We start from the raw sequence: 21,652 nt of genomic DNA, 5'->3' as shown, positions 1-21,652 counted from the left end.
TCAGAATAGTACCTAGAACTACTATAGAATTTTAAAAGCTAACCCTTTTCCGGGTCAGAGGCAACTTCAGCCGATCGGCGAACTGAATGACTGGATGGGTTTGAATCTGCAACTGAACTATTCTCGGAATCAAGATGATGGTGATGGTGATCTATTCCCCCAGAAGTGATAACTGATGACCTCTTAGACTCTTTGGACACATTAACACCAGCTCCAGTGGATGAATCATTGAATTTCTGTTTGGATGTTTCCTCTTTAATTGATGTAGTGGACAATTCGGTAGCACTTTTACTATGAATAAGTGGCACACTGAATATTAGTATGATAGAATGAAATTAAAGTAACAAAATAGACAAAAGTGTATTAACTCCTATTCTGTTAATGCTTGTATCAGTCAAAATAAATTGCCATATCTTAAGATGAAACTGACTATTGAATGTACTTGTCTCGGTTTTGAAAGTGATCATTGTTAAAACTGAAAACTAATCCCATTTATACTAATTGGTGACAATGTAATCAGCTAGTAATTTTTAGTAATGATAACTTTGCTGTTTCTATTAACTCTGGGGCCAACTGTTATTAACTAGTATTGTTTAGTCTCATAATTTGCTCTATTTAATATAATATGGTTATACAATACCAACAGCTGTAAACCATAATATTTCTATAAAATTCTTAATCTAACTGAAAAATGCTATAGTTAAAGTCCTAGTTTTTCAACAGTGGTAAACAATAATATTTCTATAAAATTCTTAATCTAACTGAAAAATACTCTAGTTAAAAGACCAAATTTTTCTTCTGCCTGTCAGCCTAGAAATTTTCTTACCCTTGATGCTTCGCCTAGCATTTAGGCTTCCCTCAAAACATGTTTTTGGAGAAGGTAGAGCAGCTGGCCTGCTTTGAAATCGCGACATTTTCTGCCTGCCAGCTATCAACCCGCTGATTTTCGAAGGAAGCGCACTTGCCCATTCTTTCACAGGACAGTTAGACATTGCAATAGCGTTAGAGTCATGTCTAAATAGCTACAGCATAGATTTTACATTTACTAACTGATGTCACTAGTCACATCTGACAAAACGTTTATCATCTTCGCTTCCGCTACGAGGTTACAATAGTCAATATTATTACAAGCTTTTATGGTATTTCCTTTTTTGAAAAGTTTATCCTGAGCAACCACAAATGTTTCCTTGGTCATCCAAAACGATTATTTCTGTGATTTTCAAAAACATAATAATTGATTATTTAATTAATATAACAATATTTATTATTAATAATGATTATCATTTTCATTTTGTGTCACGTAAGTGGACAAGTAATTGTAATTGTTAATGACGAAAATACAACATTAAATTAGGGTTGGCTGATTTAAATCAATTATAACGGACTTAATTGATGAGGTCCAGGCTGGAAATGCAAGAAGTCGTAAAGTAGGAAGTGCTTATATCAAATATTGAAAAGATATTAGCTTTGTCATAGTTGTCAAATGACGTTCACGGTCTATTTAAATTGGCCGCCATCCAAATTGATGACGTTTTGTTATCGCGTAGCATGCGTAGTTGACCCCAGTTTTAGACTAGCTTACGTTTGATGCAGTTTGGTCTTTGCACTCCCTCTCCCTCGAGTATGGTTGTAAATGGTTAATCCTTAATATTTATTAATTCATTCATTATGTTAATTTATAGTTTTAAATAAACGCATTATGTTTTATCCTCCGTATTTATTAAACCCTACTTCAAATATGCACAGATTTGTCTGATGAGCGTTAATAACAGTAACACAACGTCACTCACACTTTTTCCCATAGAAGCATTACACTCATAAGAGGTGCTTATGGCTGATGCAAAGGTCTATGTTCAAAATAGGGGTCTTTTGCTTCCCCCTCAAAACCCATCCATTGATAGCGATGGTCAGCTCGCTCTCCTGATCCCTCCAGATTTAATGATTAAAATCAGTCATTGTAAGCAGTCAAAATTGTCTGCAGTTACAATGCCCTTGAGAACCGTGTAGTCCAAATAGGGATAATGAAGGAAAAGCATAAAGATGTTGGAATCCTTTTTAGATACTGGGGGATGAAATTATCTGGAACTAGGCCTTGAACTGAGATTACTACTATATAATATTTCAGAGTAGTTTTAATTGTACAGAAAATAATGGATAATAATATATGGTATAGGTGGAGAACACCCTTTTGAAATTCTGCAGAAAGGCTTGTAATAATACTGATTATTGTACCCTAGTAGCGAAAGTGAAGGTACGAAAAGTTTTGTCAGTTGTGACTAGTGACACCAGTTAGTAAATGTAAAATCTATACTGTAGTTATTTAGACATGACTAGTCAACGTTAAGGTGGTTGTATTACAAAAGTCAACTGTCCGGTGAAGAGTAACAGGTGGAACGAATAGGCGAGCAATCTTCCTCCTTCGAAAATCAGCAGGGTGCTAGCTAGTAGGCAGGCTGCTCGACCTTCTCCAAGAACATGTTTTGCGGGACAGAGGAAATGCTAGGCGAAGCATCGATGGTAAGAAAATTTCAGGGGTGATAGGCAGAACAAAAACTAAGCCTATAAGATCATAAACACAAAGTTTCTTTTCATCATATAGTGGAAGCTAGTTTCTAATCCTCATAGATTTTTAAATAACGAGCAAAAAAAATTACTTTGAAAGTGAAATTGTATTTTTTGATATGCTCGACACTTTTGTTGGTGCTTTTATTCCATGTTCAGTTTTGGTATCTTTATTTTCTACAAACAAGAGATTTGTAAAAAGTTCACAATAAATTAAATCACCATTAAACTTACCAACTTTAACATCTACATTGGTGGAATTATCTTTGGAGACATTTTTATGGCTTGCTTCATTTTCTTTGTTCTACAATTAACACAAAAACAGTTCGAACTATACAAAAAGTACAAAAGCATAGATTAGGTTATTAAAAAAGTTCAGCTTACAGTTTCTTTAATGTGAAACTCATTCTCAGGAATAAGTTGAGTTTTTTTAGCCTTTAATTGACCAAGATAGCTGTAAGAAAAATTATTTAATAAAAGGCATATGGGATGAAGCAAATGCTTTCACCAGAAGCAAGCAGTAAGAACATGTAAAAGCTTTAATCGTAAATTCAACCATAAAAGTAACAAATCTTTTCTCTTGGAAAGCCCAAAAAAAATACAAAACACTTGTAACAGTAACACAAAATTATGTAATGGAATTTGGTCACCAAGGTGTAGCTGAATAATGGTGTATGAAAAATCTTACCCAGTGGCAAGAGCAAAAAGGTCAGCACGCTTGTCTTTTTCTTCAGTTCTAATCTTTTCTACTCTTCTTTCAAGTGCCAAACCCAAATTTGTAATCACAGGAAAATGAGTTATAACCTATAAAAAAGATGTGGAAATTGAAGAATATTACAGACTATCTGAGAATGATAACTTCCGATTATAACAAACTTCAAATTACTTTAGTCAATATGATGAGTGTGTTCCTTATCTGAATGTAGTCGCCAGATTCGAGCCCAATTACTAAAGCCTATAAAAATTGGTAAAATTCAGTTAAGACTCCCATTTAAAGACCAGTGATCAGAATACACAATTATCATTACAAATTTAAATACGTGGCTCTTGTAGCTAACATTTAAAATTACCAATCATGAATTTAGAATTTTATTACACCAACTACACAGCAGATACATTATTTATATTATTAGTAGGGGTTGGGTTGTTGGGTCAAGCCCAACCTTGCACTTTGACCAGATATGATACGTTGCTTAGTTTTTAGTTATTAATTTGTTGTTTAACTATTTTTATTCAAATTATTTTTCTCATTGCCAAAATACCCTCTTTCTAATACTGCCCAATTGTAAGAAACCAATGCTAAGTACGTAAAGCTAATTAAATCTAGAATACCTTTGTTATCCGAAAATGCCACTTATGACAAACATGACGGTAGTTCTCATAATCAACATGATCATTGCTACTGACTTGCGACTGAGTTGATCCTTTAAATTTTGTCATAAATCCAGGATAGTTAGTACATTCCTAAGTTAAAAACAAACTGGTTATATCACCCAAAAAACACAAGCTAAAAAGACAAAATATGAAGAGATGAACACTGAGGCTGCAAAGCTACTGTGCACACCTGACAACAGATTGTAACTAAGCCACCTGTAAACAAGTGTTTCAAGTGGGACAGTATGAAATGTCATTACCTTTCTGTAATTTGAACATATCCGGAGGAAATTATCCCAATAGTTTTAAACATTCATTAGCATCTGCTAACTGGTTTGGTCAAACAAGCCTTATTTACCTGATTTTTTACTAACAGAGGAGACTATCCTAAAAATAATGTTACTTGGGTGCCCACAAATCATTTTAAAGGCCCCAGTTAAGTTAACGCCTCATCAAGATTTGTAGCACCCCCCCCCCCCCAGCCAGGCCATTTACCTGAAGCAAAAACTTTAAGTCTAAAAGATATCCCACTTTGGAGCAAAATATTAGACTACACCTCTTAGAATTGTGGATCCGCCACTACTAGTTAAGTGACTGAAAGCTTAACACTAACATATTACTTCAGTAGATTTTAAAATGATAAATCCACTACCATAATGTGTATTTTTGTACATAGCTAATTTTGCCTACGAGAAGTAATAGAGAAATGCATTCCCAGGGGACTTTATAGAATAGTATAATGGTAGAAATTTCAATAAATAAATGAAAAAACGGGAAATTTTAAACATTAAATAATTAGAGAATTTACTTCTTCATGGCAATTAGCTTAAAAATAGTAAAAAGATGGCAAACTAAATTGAGTCAAGGGTTTAAGTTTCAGTACGCTTATAAATTTAGCTTCCTGCCAGGAATTCTTTGAGAATACTATTACTAGCTATTAAAAAAGTAACCTCCTTTACATTACAATTAAAAATCTAATTTTTTTAAACTGTGACTAATAAATTTGAAAATTACAAGGCTTTTCTACGAAACATGTATTATTGATATTTGCATTTAAAGCACAGTAACATACATGTGAAAACTGACCTGATCAAAAATGGCTTTATCACTATGCCAATGCATAACTGTCTCAAGCATAGCACAAAGAAATTTTCCATATCTATTGGCTTCATTTTCGGTGCAGGAGGATACGGTATAAGATATATCACAGAATATCTGCAAAAGGCCCAAAATAAACCAAATTAACTTTTCATGGTTAAAATATTAAGCTACTGATAAGGATTTATATATGTAAAATTAGTAATAACACACAATTTAATTAGTCTAGGCTCCCTGAAAAATTATGATGTTACACTTATTTTATAAATTTTAATGTTAATTCCTGTTGTATTTAAAAAAAATGAAAAATCAATTCTTCGCTGTACTAAGCTGATTTAAATCAACATAATTTCAAAATTGAAAATACACATACCCTATCATAACAAATCAGTGTAGAAAAGTTGGAGGTTTTAAGATTGTGAATTAAGTGGACAAATTTGGCACAGTACAGGGCATCAACTGCTGTGAAAATGCATCGTGGAAAAATGCACAACTGAAGAAACTGCGTTATCATCTCATTTTTTGCAGAACCTGCAAAAATGGACATTTAATGGTGTTATTGAATTTTTCCTAATAAGTGATTAAAGTTTTGGGAAACCATAAACACTTAATTAGGATGAGAAAAACAAGGTTAACTACTACACTAACTCTTAATGTTGAAAATCTATACATGGTCAATGGAGGTAAGTATGATCAGGGAGGGGGTAAGTGTGATAACCCCTATTATTTCCCCAAATATTATAATAAAATATTTGATGAATGGATATTGAAATCTACTTGATTATACACATTTTGTACATTTTCAATATTAATTTAGTTTTTAAAACTTTTAGTTGAAAAATGTTATAATCTTCTACTAGTGTTTAGAGATTTTATGCCCAAAAGAAAAGTTCTGCAACTTTTTTCCTAACTGGCAATCCGGTTTCATATTTTGGTATTTTGTACTCTGCTTTGCTTATCTTTTCAGCTGCTAGAAAAATTGTATTTTTGCTAATAATTTGAGGTTTTAAAATTTAATCTGTAAAAATCTATGATAAATTTTGGTAAAATTAATTATGGTTTGTAATAAAACTTTCTAGGGTTCGAAAACAAAAAAAGCGACCCACCCACCTCAGAAAAAAACCCACTTTGAAATCGCAGATTTTTATTGAAAAACCAACTTGTTCAATGTATAATGACCACTTTAATATATGTATTAAACTGAATTGTAATAAGAATGTGATACAAACTGTACAAAGTTTACTGGCTTACTAGTCGTTTGGTTCAGCTTTGCAGAATCTGTATACTTTTTCATATTGTCTAATATAAATATGGAAATTGTATACTAAAACAAAAAACCCACCCAAATGAAAAAACTCATTGATTTTGCAACTTTTTATAATTTTCTTGATGTAAACTTACTAAAAAAGGAAAGGATAAGCTTCAGCTAGCTATATAAGAATCTGGGTACTTTAGTTTAAAAATATAATATTGTAGAGCTACAAAAAAAATATTGCTATATTGAGACACCATATTTAACCTCTATGTAATTTCTTTGCAATTCATCAAGGATTTCACGTGATCCCAATTACCCCAACCCCCTATATCACATTTGTCCCGCATTATGGGGGTAAGTGTGATCAGTAACATAGTTAAATTAAATAATTAATATTTAAATAACTATAAATTTGATACTAAATTTGATTGCGTAGTTGTGTAGGATAAAATGGCCATATTAATGGTACCAATTCTTAAGATGGTGCTATTTTTAGTTTAGGAGTAATTTCAAGTAAACTCCCAAAAAAATATTTTGATTGACCCTATTTTGTATCATTCATACCTATCATATGAAAATTGGTGTTCACTTGACAATGCCCAAAAAAATACTTAAGCAATGGATAAATAATGTGCAGCAATTAAAGCAAAAGTACTTTTTACTTTTATGTTAATTCATAAGTATAGAATGCCTCGAATTATTTTATAATATTATTACAAGAAGCAGTGCTACATGTAGGCTTAACTCTCTTTACCAACTTGTGCCTTTGGGCCACATAGCAATCACAGACGCAAAGGATATGAGAGCAAGTTAGAGCTTACCTCAGCTACGACCGAATTTAATAATTTAAATGGAGTAAACTCATAATATTTAAAAAGACAATATATTATATTTCAAATTACTCACGCGACTGAAACCAAGAGTCTTTCTCTGCCTTAAGCATAGCAAGGACACGAGAGCAGTGTTCCTGTTGTTTCTTCTCTTCATCTTGCAACTTTTCAATTAAAGCATGACAACGTTCTTTTTCTTTCTTCTTCTTGCTTGCAACCTGAAACACAAATTAACTTTCTTAACATATAAAGTAACAAATGCAGTGGAAAGGCCAACTTTAAATGGTTAGTTTCATGGGAAAGGGAATTATTGACTTACTCTAATTTCCCAATAAGATCTATATATTTAAAAAAATATTTAAATAACCTTACCTATCCTAACACTACCCACTGGGTATTGAATGTTCAAAATTATTTAAGTATTTATTTAAACGGTTCCACCAGACTTTTAACGGGTTAAACCTACACCTTCCTGATTTGAATATAAAAGGCTATCTTACCAATTCCTTGTTGTCTTCAATTTGCTTGATTTGGGCTTTAAGCTTATTTATTTCTCTCTCATAACTTGAAGTTGGCACATGAAGATCATAGAGGGACATTGACCAGAACATCACGTAGAAACTTGGACTAAAAAATATCCATTGCATATGTTTAGGCACTTTTAACAAAAACAATAATATAAGTTGCGTTATTACAATTATTTAACAACACTTTATAAAAGCTCATGATTTTTTAGGAAGAGTTTGAATTATTATACAGAGGAATTAAGGTAACAACTAACATACTACTCTGAAGAGTCAACACTTATGAAATTTCACTTGTACAGCTTGTATATGTGCAAAACCGTAGGAAAAATCCTTAAGGTGTTTGGAAAATTAAACTAATTATCTAATTTTATTAATCTGATTACAATTAAAAAAATTATTCAAATTTTCACATGATTAACTTACAAAAAGGTAAAGCATGAATACATAATGGCACTGCTGCTTTAAGTGCTAATAAAGATTCAATAAAAATCCAAAATACGGGAAGTTTTAAATAAAGAAAAATAATTTCAAAAAGGTGCATTATGGTCACCCTTAAGTTTTAAAAGTCATTTCAGCCACTCTTCTTCTAGTGAGATAATACTTCTGCGCCTACCATTTGAGGAAAATGTCCCTAACATTTGTTATATCTAGCCAGTAACTTTGGACCATTAACTTCTAGTATCATTAGTTTTCTTATGAGTAAAAATTAAAAATTCTCAATTTAAATATAATTTAATAACATTAAAAGATAACAAACATTAGGAGCAATAATATACCTTAGATCTTCACAAATTTTTGAACCAGATGCAGGACAAACTGCTTCCATAATGGGTTTAGCGACAAACTCCATCGCATCTAAGTACTTTTGTAGCTAAAGAATAAAAAAATTTTATTCAAAATTCACTTTCAAAAACCATTGAGAGTCAAACCTTTTGAGCAGAAGATGAATTCTTTCCAATTTTATCTTGTTTTCTTAATTCTTCATACTTGGACTTAAGAGAATAAAAAAAACCTGGTTTCAAAATGCTTTTAATTGTAAAAATATAGCATGGGTATTAAAGAGGTAATTTCATACTTTCTTTGAAATTCTGGTAATATGCCTTAATTATAAGGATCTTGATTTTTCATTAGAAAATATAAATATTAATCAAATAAATTAAAATTTTCTACCACGGTTAAAAATAGCTATAAAATAAAATTCATTACGTGACAGATACTTCATGGTAAAATGTAATTTCATTCGACAAAAATGGATTAAAACTTCTTTGGTGAGCTTTCGTTTCGCAGCCCCTTTTCAAGCGACATAAAGTTTTTAATCCATTTTTGTCAAATAATATAACATTTTACCATGAAGTATCATCACGTAGTGAATTTCATTTTATAAATATCAACATTTAAATTTTCTTAAAACAACTTGATTCAAAGTATATGAAGTGACCCTTACCAAAAAATAAGTTTGATTTTAGTTGGTATACACATTTTAGTTGACATTAAGTTGCTTTTAAGTAGGCTAAAGTGGCCAGCATGTTTCAATAAACTAGTTAAAGGGGTAATAAGTTGTTATTAAGTTGGTGGGAAAATACTTTTTTCTTTAAGTCGGTAATTAGTTGGTTTTTAGTGGTCAGAAAATTACATATTTGTAAGTTGGTTTTAAGTTGGTATTTGTCTCAAATATAAACTCAAGGTGTTTCCTAGACAACTTATTTTTTTTGGTAAGGGCGAAAGATAATAAAATCTTAATGTTCTAAACAAAGAACGAATGGCTGTATTGAACAATGCTGCACTGTAATTTTCTTAATCTATTAAGGCTGCTATTATTTTTATAAAGGACTCGAAAGTACCAACTTTTGATTTAATTAAATGGAAGCATGATTTCATGTTATATGATGTAATTCCAATGATGAAGTTTACTTATTGTATAGTTTAAATCTAGTCTAAAATTCAGTGATTAATTATATTTTAAATAACCACTTAAGAATTTAAAAGTTAAAGTTCTACAATTGCTAATACCCCTGTTTCTCATTGTGAATTTACTATATTTTTGTTAGAAGTTTACCAGTTCAAGGCTTATGTTGAGCCAGCATTGAACCTTAAGTCTAATTGGTTGAACCAAATTCAAAAGTGCTACAGCACAAATGCTAGTTTAGCTATCACAGTATGATGTAATATTTTTAAGTGGGTAGTGTACAGATGTCCTGCCACACAATTAAACTTCCGGTCCTTTATGCAGCCCCAAACCATATACTTAAAAAGTTTGATTTCTGACAAACCGAGAATAGATTTGGCTAAAAAATTTAAGAAATCAGATGTTTCCAATCTGTTCATACCAAAATGATTTTAGAGTTGCAATACTAGTTCTCAAACTGGAAATTAGCTCATTCACCCTTTTCCTTGAGATGCCAAGAATAATTCTTTGGCTTTCCTTTGGATCTCTATCTCGAAACTGTCATGCTCTAGGAGATGAAGTTCTGTACCAAGCTACAGGGAATGGGTACATTGGGTTCAATACCTGCCCGCCCTCTGACTTCTTAGTGCAATTTAATTTTTGATTTTTAAAACTTAATTTAATTTTATATATTTAATTCATTTTGTAATTGTACTACACAGGTTGCTTGCAAATGTTAAATAAATATTATTCCCATGATACTTTGATGAACAGAGACCCAAAAAATATTGAGTACTTGCACCAAGTATAGACAGTAATAGACCAGCATACTTGAAGCAGTTCCCTTACAAAAAATAAGTTGGTTTTTAGTTGATATTAAGTTGGTTTCAAGTAGGATCAAGTTGCCAGCATGTTTCAAGAAACTAGTTTAGGGGTAATAAGTTGGTTTTAAGGTGGTTTTAAGTTGGCTGGAAAATACTTATTTTTTAAGTTGGTAATTAGTTGGTTTATAGTCAGAAAATTACATATTATTTTTAAGATGGTTTCCAGTTGGCTTTAAGTTGCCTCCATTAAACAAAATCAGAGTTGGTTTTTAAGTTTACTTCTAGTTGGTATTAAGTGGTTCCAAGTTTATGTAGTTTATAGAAAACTTATTTTTTGGTAAGGGTTGCGATTAGTGGAATTGGATTATAGGTTTTAAATTAGCAAAAATCATTGGTGTATTCTTCAAATGGTTTCATATTAAATGAATCAAAACCATCTGGTAGCTTAGGTGGACAGCAAAGATTTTTTTCTTCATAAATAAGTTTACATCATAAGCAGTTACCACAAATGAAAACATCGAAGTAATATACTCACAGTAACTGAATGAGAAAGCATTGGTCTCGTCAAGAAGAAAGCAACATCTGACGAAATATGATACTCTGACAGAAGACGATCAATGGAGGGCAATCTTTGAGAATAGTCATCCATATTCAGGCAGATGGCCAAAAAACTTCCATACTGTACTAGAGTATCTTGACACTGAAAACGTTTGTAGTTTGTCAAAAAAAAACCTATTTCCTAAATAATGGCAATACTGTATGAACAGTAGAAATGAAATTTACATTATGTAAGAGTGTACAAATTGTGGTAATAACACAATTTTTCGAACTAAAACTAAATCCAACTATAACTTAGTCAGTTGGATTTGAAAAAACATTTTTCAAGATAATTCTTTTCAAAACCAAAATCCATTGATAGAAGTAGTTCCAATTCAATTTACATAGATTTAAAACCCTAGTATTACTAGCCCCATTACATACAACAAAACAATGTTGATAACAATAAATTTTCAAACTGGCATGACCAGAAGATATAAGTTTACCTGGTCAAACAGTTTTCCAACTAGCTTCAAATGTCCAAATTCTTGCTCTCTAAAAAGTATACAATTCCTTTGTTGGGCCATTAGTATGCACAATGGAAGAGCCAAGTCTTGCTCAAGCAGAGCTTCTTTTAATCTCTGTGATGGTTTTTTCGTATTTCTAAGCTGAGTGAAATAACCACCCTGAAGGAAAAAAAATTAAGAATTAATAATTGTTCAGTGCAAAACATTAGGATGTTTATTTTTGTTATTAAAAAAAATCAAAGTGTGTTTAGAAATCAAAACCTAAAACCATGAATATATTTATCCTGAGAACATTTAACTGGTTAAGTCTCCTTCATGTGAGGTGGAAGAGAGAGCTTAAATAAATCATAAAACACCGATTGGCTGTAATGATTTTTTATTTAAAAACTAGAATGCAAATGATACTGTCAATTAAATTCAAATAATAGGTAAAACTTCATGAAAAACAGGCCTTGGTAATTTTGTCCACTCAAGTTAATTTGAATCTAATTTTTGTTTGCTACAAAAACACGTGACTAAACAAAACAATAGTTCCAATTTACATTTGTCAAAAATTCTCTAGCAACCCAAAGTAACTTATAATTCAAAAGACCTTTAAGATCAAAGTTTTTTCTAATAAAAATAAAAGTAATGAAAATGTTCACTCTAGACACAAGGAATACAACACCAGTTTCCAGCGTGACAAGTGGAACATGTTACTTCGACATCAAGGAGATAATACATATGGGGAAATAGAGGGTACTTGGTCATTTTCGTGCTAAAATAGGTTCTACCATTCACTTTTTAAGAGGTGACCAAAGGTCAATTATAGAATTAAATAATCAGCTAGCTAGCTGCACTAATACCCAAGGCATCCCCTTAGGCTCCAGTCATCTACAGTGGTGTAGCTGATGGTCCGCAGGGCCTGCGGTGCGTGGGGGGGGGGGGGAGGCTCAAGCTTCGGAGAGGGGAGGCTCAAGCTTCGGAGAGGGGAGGCTCAAGCTTCGGAGAGGGGAGGCTCAAGCTTCGGAGAGGGGAGGCTCAAGCTTCGGAGAGGGGAGGCTCAAGCTTCGGAGAGGGGAGGCTCAAGCTTCGGAGAGGGGAGGCTCAAGCTTCGGAGAGGGGAGGCTCAAGCTTCGGAGAGGGGAGTCTCAAGCTTCGGAGAGGGGAGTCTCAAGCTTCGGAGAGGGGAGTCTCAAGCTTCAGAGAGGGGAGTCTCAAGCTTCGGAGAGGGGAGTCTCGAGCTTCGGAGAGGGGAGTCTCGAGCTTCGGAGAGGGGAGTCTCGAGCTTCGGAGAGGGGGGGCTCGAGCTTCGGAGAGGGGGGCTCGAGCTTCGGAGAGGGGGGCTCGAGCTTCGGAGAGGGGGGCTCGAGCTTCGGAGAGTGGGGGCTCGAGCTTCGAGGGGGGTCCTGATAACCATAAAAAATTAAAAAGGGGGCCTCAGATTTTTCCGGGGGGCCTCTGAGTTCTCAGCTACGCCACTGGTCATCTAGTAACTTGTAATGAATACAGTGTTTCCACACGGGCGACTTTATTTTTCCCTTTTTTTGGAGCGGATAAATTAATTTTTCCCGTTTCAAAAACCGTTTTTCCCGCTAAATTCTATCCGACGGCACTTATGCTAAAATCGCGTGCACCGCAGAAATGATTATTTTTCCCCAAATGTGGACTAAATAATGACCAAATCAAAAAAATGACTGCATTTATTGCAAAACCAACAAAACATATGGTAATTTTTAAAATATCACTTATGGTTGTCAGTATTTTAACAACATTAAAACTTTAAAATTATATCAGAAACAAATCTTAAAAATTTTCACTAACTAACAACAATACTAATAATAATAATCAGCTAGGCTAATACCTTAAGCCTAAGTCATCAACTATTTGAGCATTAGCTTGTACTTTTTTTAACCGCTAAAACATGCTTTCGTTTAGTTCAAAGTTTTCTGCTTTGGTTCCTGATCTTTTCATTCCATATTTAAGTTTAAGGAGGCCCTAGTTTTGGAAGCTGAGTGAACATTGGTTCATTGTATTTTTTCAAAAGTAGCCCAATTGGGCGGGAAAACCACCCAACTGGCTGCCCTGCTTCGAAATGAATAAATGATATCCGTAAGTTCGTAATGGCAAGCCGCGCTGTAGCAGACGATTCTAATTAGATCAAGAACTGATTCGAGTACGCAGTGAACCACTTTGCGCAGTGAATCTAGCGAGTTCCGAAAAGGTCTAGAAATAACCATGCATTATAGTTTTCTCTATCGTTAACTTTTCCAGCGAAATTTCCCGTTCCGAGTGATTTTCCCCGCTTTTTTTAAGCTCTTGTCAGTTTTCGCCGAAAACGGGATTTATTCCCGCAATGTGGAAACACTGAATGAATATTCATTGGTGAAATAAATTGACTTCCTATGAAGTGAATTTCCAAAACATCAGTTAATTTAAGCAACATTACAACACAAACTGACAATATACATAATAAACTCCAGTTTATAAGCTAACCCAATATAAAAACCAACCACAAAAAATAGACAACAAATTGGTGTCTTTGAAGATAACATGAAATATTATTATCATTAATCCAATGACAAATACATTTTCTTTACTAACCTACTGCCTTAATTTCCACAGTCTAGGAATAATTCAAAATGAAGTTATTTAACATAATAATCAGTTAATAAATTAAAACAAATAAATCAGTACAGCCATTTGACAAGGACAAAAATAATCTATGATATAAAACAAAATTTCTTACCTCAGCTTTAAGAAGTTCCCCACCAGCCATAGCTTCCAATTGATCATTTGTCATCTCATCAGAAGCTTCTATGCCTGCCATTTTTTGAATCACTTCTTTCAGTAGCAATAAGTCTAGACTATAGATAAAAAAAATAATGTAACATTTAGAAGAAAAGCGAGTAAAAGATGTCACTTAAGATAATCAGTTGTACAAATAATTGTAGATATTCTTTGGGAATAACTTAAGGGGGAAGAATACAGTGGCCATTGTCTACTTTGGCGCTATTTCAAGTTGAACTCTTTTAATTTTGTATTTTAACTTATAAAATTTATTTTTAAGTGTACAACAGCCTCTTGTTTAGTGCTTAAAATAATTTTGACAATTTTAAATTTAAAAGTAATTAAGTTATTACGTTTTAATTCGGACCCGCGGAGCTAAACAAGTTGGGCAAGTGCCCAAACTACCATTTAGTTAGGACCTTATATCTCGTTAACTATTAATATCAGAACTATCAAAATTATTTTAAGCACTAGAGGAAGGTTCAGCCTAATAAGAAAAATATAATTCAATTATGTAATTGTTAAAACGTTCAGCTGGAACGAATAAGAGTTTTTTACTGTATTCTTCCCCCTTAAGAAAATCTACTTGTGAGAAATCAATGGAAATCACAAATTAGGTGCTAAATTTTTACAATTGACTACCCATCTATTGGGCATTGAATTATTTCTTTAGGTATGGAAACCACACAATAACAGTATGTCATAAAGAATTTATTTATTTATACTTGACTTGATTATGTGGAGACAATAAGACGGCATCACAGTCTACCCCCCCCCCCCAGTCACAACAAGGGGTGGAATAAAAAATGTGATTCAGTGTGACACTTTTTATGGATAAAAGGGAATTAATCAAATTGCAGTCCATTTAATTGTCTAGGGTAATTTTTATTTAACATAACATTTAAAAATGGAAGTGTCGACATTGATAAAAATAAAGTTAATTGCATTTTATGAAAACTATTTGGGGATGTAGTGCAAAGAACGGAACATTTTATTAGCTGAGAAAGTTTAACTCAAAGCGGGCTGCACCGAACTTAACATTGAATTGGAACAACTGGAGTCGGCTCTGAAGAGGAGACCACTGGTCAGCATATTGATATCGTTGACGAGGGGAGAGCAGGAGCACTAGAGCAGGAAAAAAACACACATTGCCACTTTTCAAACCCTCAGGGGGGAGGGGGTTCAAGGCCACTATATGGTCCACATTAATTATTCCAAAATTTTAAAGCATTGAGGAAGTTTGCAGAGAGGTATTGCTGAGGGTTGCGAAATATTAGAGAGTCCACTCGCGCATTCGGGAAACTGGAGTCAGCCATGGGTTAAAAATATAGGGGGGGACATTCATAAATGGGCAAAATTGCACTACAGCGGCCTCATGTAATTTCGTGTTTTTTTTTGGTGGAGAATGTAGCACTTGACGCGTAGATTACGAAACTAATTTTTTTTGGGGCCGCAAATGATAATTAAATTAATTAACTTAATGTTAAAAATGTACTAATTTTAGGGAATTACCGTGTTTTTGTATTTGTGGGTGGCGGAGAATGTAGCACTTGACACGTAGATTACGAAACTAATTTTTTTTGGGCCGCAAATGATAATTAAATTAATTAACTTAATGTTAAAAATGTACTAATTTTAGGGAATTACCGTGTTTTTGTATTTGTGGGTGGCGGAGAATGTAGCACTTGACGCGTAGATTACGAAACTAATTTTTTTGGGCCGCAAATGATAATTAAATTAATTAACTTAATGTTAAAAATGTACTAATTTTAGGGAATTACCGTGGTTTGGTATTTGTGGGTGGCGGAGAATGTAGCACTTGACGCGTGACGCGCAGATTACGAAACAATTTTTTTGGGCCGCAAATGATAATTAAATTAATTAACTTAATGTTAAAAATGAACTAATTGTAGGAAATAACTGTATTTTTGGGTGGCGGAGAATGTAGCACTTGACGCGTTGATTACGAAACTTTTGTTTTTGGGTCGAATAATTAAATTAATTAACTTAATGTTAAAAAGTTAGTAGAGTGGAAACCTAAACAAACAGTAACAAGCCGTGGTGTAGGCGACAACCCGACGAAGATAATTACTTCCAAAACACGTAAAAGACGTTACTAAACTCCCCGTATTGGCGCCTGACGGCGCCGCGCACTCGCTTCGCTCAAGCGCTGGGGGCGCGCAGCGCCTCCCCAACCCCATACTAAAAAAAGCGATGGGCCATCTATAACGCGACCTAGAGGACAGTACCAAGCCTTACGCATCAAGTATATACTTTTAATCTCAACCAGAAACAAAGTGGCCCAATAATAGAAAACACCCAGAAAATGAACAAAAACTGTAAAAGATTTCATAAAGTACGGGAATATAACTTTGTGGCCCAAAAATACAAAACACCGAGAAAATTAACAAAAACTGTAACTGATTTTATACAAAAAGGGAATATCACGTGGAATTCATTAGGACACCGAAACTGTGTTGCCGGCGAACACACGACGGAAATAAGTACAACAAAACACGTGCAAATGCCCAAAAATTAGAAATTTAAAATTACATTAAAAAATTAAATAATCATTTGCGGCCAAAATAAAAATTACCCTCGGCATCTACGTGACAAGGTCTATCAGGCGCAACCAAAATTTAAATAAAATTCAATGAAAATGAGAAATTTTTAAAATTAAAAAAATGAAGTTAAACAATTAAATAATCATTTGCGGCCAAAATACAAATTACCCTCGACATCTACGTGACAATGTCTATCAGGCGCAACCAAAATTAATATAAAATTCAATGAAAATGAGAAATTTTTAAAATTAAAAAAATTAAGTTAAACAATTAAATAATCATTTGCGGCCAAAATAAAAAATACCCTCGACATCTACGTGACAAGGTCTATCAGGCGCAACTAAAATTAATATCAAATTCGATGAGGCCGCTGTACTACACTTCACCCCATAAATGTTATATTTGTTGCTATTTAATTTGGTGCTATGTAATCATTATAAGATCTTACTATTAGATACAAGCATGGTACCATTTTGTAGGAGTTTCCTCAACAAAAAATATTTATCTCAGCTCTTAAGGGGCCTTGAATTATGGTTTTACCCACCTTTCTGATGATGTTAATGCAGTTTAAAACCAAAAAATTAAAATAGCAAACCTCTTTTCAGCTTTAAGTTGATTGGCAATGAACTGCAGAAGACCTGTTAGGTCAATTGGATATTTCCTAAAAATTGCACCACAAAAATTTGCTAAACCTAAAAGATAATAAATATAATTGAAAAACTATTAAAATGTAATAGATAAATACATTGGGCAAAATAAATCAGTTTATTTTTCTTTAGTAAGTTTCCTCAAAGCGATACACCCTAAAAATATATGTTAAAGGGGAAGTTTGGCTATTTAGAAGTCACGAGTCATTTGAATAACTACAAAATCACAAAACAAGTTACTCTTACAATTAAGTTTTTGCATAAGAGCCCAATATCACTATCCACTTCTGAGCAATGGTGTATAAATATCAAATGAACAATCAAACAACATCTTACTTTGAAGCCAAAGAGAAATGGTTGTACCATCCAGTTTACACCTTTCCTTGTCTGGGTTTGAGAGTCCTTCAATTATACAATCTATTTTTCAAACATTAAGAAATGCTAAACAATAGCAGGAAATTTTACAATTCAAACAAAAAACTCTAAGCAATATTATTTAAATCAATAGACCTTTCCATAAAATGTTCGATACAGTAAGAGGGGTAAGGAAAATGGTTTATGCAGGGATGATTTTGATCAACGTTACATATATTACTCCTTGATTATACCCTCGCTTGAGTCTTTAGCTCGGTATGTTGTCTGCTACAGAGTAAGTATTTACAAACATGGTGGATTAAAATTATAACAAGTGATATTGTTAAGATAAAAATAACGTTTAGACCTTTTACCTGTAAATATAAATAACCTTTGTAAATATATTTTTTAATAAATTGTGTGCCCTGTTCCGACCCCCCCGCTGTGCTCTTACTCGATATAAATAGCCAGTGTAAATTGCTATAGAGCGGAGAGTACCGACGCCTTCGTGCTCAAACAATTCAATCCCTAGAGACAGGGCCTGATGTCCATGCCTAGGGTTGTTGTTTAGTTTCACGAGTACGAGTGCGGTTGGGAACAAGATCACAGGGTTCTTCACAGTTAAATTTAGACACTGTATCATAATTTCTTAACAATATTGTTAAATTTTTTATATTTAATGTTTTAAGTATAAAAGTATTTAGTTTACTTAACTAGGCATGAAAGGAAAGGATTTAAATACTTAAAATAATTAAAAAATTAGCACAGTTTCGATCATGTTTAACAGTTTATAGCCTTATAAACTAAGGCTTAACATTTCATTGTATCAGGTAATGATATTTGTATCAAATACCAACTTAAAGTATTTCCTAGACCACTTATTTTTTGGTAAGGGTAAGCAGACAATTTGCTATTTCTAAACCTTACCAAAAAATAAGTTTGATTTTAGTTTGTATTTAGTTATACAAATTTTAGTTGATATTAAGTTGGTTTTAGGTAGGCTCAAGTTGTCAGCATATTTCAATAAACAAGTTAAAGGGGTAATAAGTTGTTATTAAGTTGGTGGGAAAATACTTTTTTCTTTAAGTTGGTAATTAGTTGGTTTTTAGTAGTCTAGTTGGTGTAAAGTTGTTTTTAAGTAGGTTTTTAGTTAATATTAAGTTGGCATTTGTCTTAAATACGAACTAAAAACCTACTTTAAATAGTTCCTAGACCAGTGGCGTAGACAAGAGGGTTTTCCACGTCCAGACCCCCCTTGGGCCTACCTTTGACTGTACTAAAATTCCACCCCCTTCTCGACCCCCTCTTAACATTCACGTACTTCGACCCCCCCTTGGTACGAATTTCTGGCTACGCCACTGTCCTAGACAACCTTTTTTTGGGAGTGGGTTAACGTACGAAAATTAAGTAGTTTTAGGAGTTTCTCACATTGGCCGCTATGTGGCTCTATGTAAACTGAAAAGTCTAATTCATCTAGTACAGTTTTGTACTAGGATATTCTTGTAAATAATGATAAATATAAATTGTTAGTCTGCTTATACAAAATGAAATAATTTATTTATTTGTTGAAATTATTTTTGGTATTTAAAAGTTCGGTAGAAAATGCAATATAACGTAATTATTTATGCTATTAACATTGAATATAAAAATTATTGTTTTAAGAGCTAGAGGAGGGTGAAATAAGATTAAATACGCGAAGTTCCCTTCCCCTTTAACAATCAACCAGTTGGAGCTTAGATCACCTTAAGTATAAGTACACAAAAGGATACAAGCCAAAACATCGTAAGAAAGAGATGTTAAAAACTTCAATGAATCAACCACAGGGTTTATGAGATTGTCCCAAGTTTGAATTTGTGATAGAATCTGCCAAAAAAGAAAATATGATTATTATTAAATTTGTTCAAATAATTTATAAGCACTACTCAACAATATAGCGTAGCTTTAATGAACCATTCTATACATAAATATGTTCAATACGAAGTACACATACATAATCAAAGAGAAATCCAGGGTTGCTGTGACTAAGTTTGCCAATTTGACGGCCGGACGGTTTAACATTCTCTTTACTAAGGCGCCTAAAAATATATTATCATTACAGATTACAAAAATTTACAATCTTTATAAGAAACACTTAATCAATTTCATCAGGAACAACAAATTAGAATCAGATTGGTGCTTCACTGAGGTGAAAAGGTTATTAATAAGTTAAAATAAAATAAATTACTTCATAATATATTTAATTTTCTTAAGTGTGTCAGCTTTGGTTCTAATAAGCAAAGGATGCGTTAAATGAGCTTCATTTTTCCACTGTCCATACAAACGATATCTAAATGAAAAATAAAAATACCATGAGAGAAAATCGTAACAAATACATAAGACAATTTTAAGTAGGAAAAATTTTTGGGGTTAAATGTATTTATTATACCCTTTTCAGATAAGGCTTATCAACCCAGATTTAGTAACACATACTAAAATGTGTATGAAAAATAAACTGGTTTACTATAATTCCGGATTAAGTAAGCCTTGTCCTAAAAGTGTATATATGGCAATGGCAAAGTAACCCTAATTAAAGAAATACAAAGAAGACAGCAACTAACCTGTGCTGGTAAGGAAATAATCGAACTAGGCTCCAAATTTCTTCTGCCATACAACAATTACATTCTAATAGAGATAGTGATGGCAAGAGAACTTCATCTAGTAAAGTCAAAATATCATATTCTAAAACTCCCTTTTCAAGAGTATTTGGTTGACGATTGAAATGTTTCTAGAATGAAAAGTTTTCAAATAAATAACATACATTAACTCTGCGTATTCACACAATTCTATACTTACCGGAGTTAAGAATGCTTTAGTAAGGCGAATGATTTTAACCATAAGAGCTGGATCCAAGTAAAGATGAGGACCCAAAGCAAAAAGCATTGGTAAAACTGACTGAAGCTCTCCTAAAACTGTTATTTGTTTTACAGGAATATTACTTTTAAATTGATGTACAATATTATGCTTTAAGACTTGGGGTAGCCCATTGTACCTGGAAATAATAATCAAAAACTACTGTTAGGTACCCAGGAAATTGATAAAAGTTAGTTATTAGAGTGGTTTCTCGAGTTATTTTATTTGGAAAATAAAAATTAACTATATTCTTCCATAGATGTAGGTGCTACACTGGCAATACTAACAAAACACTTACTTTTTGTAAACATGATCAATGATATAATGAATAAGTTGACACAACTTTTTAGCAATGTGAGGCTGAGAGGTAGCAAAGAAATCTGGTAAACGATCCATCATCTTCTTGGCATGTTCCCAATCCCCAATCTCGAGAAGAGCAGAACACAAACCCAACTTTTGGTTTTCTTCAAACTATTAAAACAATTATGTATAATATAATACGTTTCTAGTAGCTTAGTAAAAGATGAGTTGTTTGAAAAAATATTTTGCTAAACACACTGAAAACTTGTGAAAAACTCCAGGCATATTAATATTATATCAGAGTATTTGGCTGAGTGTGAATTGTAGGAATAAAATTGCCCTTTTAACTGATATTTATTTTTATAATGCGGCAAAGTAATAAAATGGTGAAAGAGACCTTTTACAGTGGGGAAAATCCTATTATCTGTAATTTGACTGATTTACAGAAAAACTTACCCAAACTTTTTCATTTTCCACATCTTCATCTTTATTCGGTTCTTCTGCATTTGATTTATTATTTGATGTACCACTTAAAGATGTATTATTTTCAACAGGCGTAGAAATAAACATAGTTGACTTTCTAGCATAAACTCTGGCATCTTGAAGCTCTTGTTTGTATTGTTCAGTAATTTTATTGTCATCAGGAACCAGCTACGAAAAAATGAGAGCCAGGGTATAAAAATTATGTAATTTTTTAACTGAAAATAGTA

General features: G+C 32.9%; 1 protein-coding gene across 2 annotated transcripts in view; it reads right to left on the bottom strand.

Moving 5' to 3' along the window:
• tho2 (THO complex subunit 2-like protein) overlaps positions 1-21,652 on the bottom strand; it is a 59,157-nt gene that overhangs the window by 10,074 nt on the left and 27,431 nt on the right. For both annotated transcript variants that reach the window (XR_016472334.1, XM_090154371.1), the window contains exons 10-34: positions 21,399-21,593; positions 20,941-21,113; positions 20,586-20,781; positions 20,351-20,517; positions 19,978-20,079; positions 19,744-19,828; positions 19,523-19,616; positions 17,736-17,816; positions 17,348-17,444; positions 14,148-14,265; positions 11,399-11,578; positions 10,891-11,055; positions 8,576-8,638; positions 8,423-8,517; positions 7,620-7,746; positions 7,196-7,337; positions 5,408-5,565; positions 5,023-5,151; positions 3,895-4,026; positions 3,449-3,517; positions 3,251-3,366; positions 2,947-3,016; positions 2,797-2,866; positions 2,655-2,739; positions 44-291 (exon numbers count right to left, since the gene is read on the bottom strand). Coding sequence is in view for 1 of the 2 variants with exons in the window: in XM_090154371.1 (XP_090010497.1) it covers positions 44-291; positions 2,655-2,739; positions 2,797-2,866; positions 2,947-3,016; positions 3,251-3,366; positions 3,449-3,517; positions 3,895-4,026; positions 5,023-5,151; positions 5,408-5,565; positions 7,196-7,337; positions 7,620-7,746; positions 8,423-8,517; positions 8,576-8,638; positions 10,891-11,055; positions 11,399-11,578; positions 14,148-14,265; positions 17,348-17,444; positions 17,736-17,816; positions 19,523-19,616; positions 19,744-19,828; positions 19,978-20,079; positions 20,351-20,517; positions 20,586-20,781; positions 20,941-21,113; positions 21,399-21,593 (3,157 nt within the window). In the remaining variant the exon portion in view is untranslated. The remainder of the gene's footprint in view (positions 1-43; positions 292-2,654; positions 2,740-2,796; positions 2,867-2,946; positions 3,017-3,250; positions 3,367-3,448; positions 3,518-3,894; positions 4,027-5,022; positions 5,152-5,407; positions 5,566-7,195; positions 7,338-7,619; positions 7,747-8,422; positions 8,518-8,575; positions 8,639-10,890; positions 11,056-11,398; positions 11,579-14,147; positions 14,266-17,347; positions 17,445-17,735; positions 17,817-19,522; positions 19,617-19,743; positions 19,829-19,977; positions 20,080-20,350; positions 20,518-20,585; positions 20,782-20,940; positions 21,114-21,398; positions 21,594-21,652) is intronic.

Source organism: Leiobunum rupestre, chromosome 7 (genome assembly GCF_980474605.1).
Source record: "Leiobunum rupestre chromosome 7, qqLeiRupe1.1.hap1, whole genome shotgun sequence".
Taxonomy (NCBI): Eukaryota; Metazoa; Arthropoda; class Arachnida; order Opiliones; family Sclerosomatidae; genus Leiobunum; species Leiobunum rupestre.
This window is presented reverse-complemented; position numbering and strand designations above follow the sequence as displayed.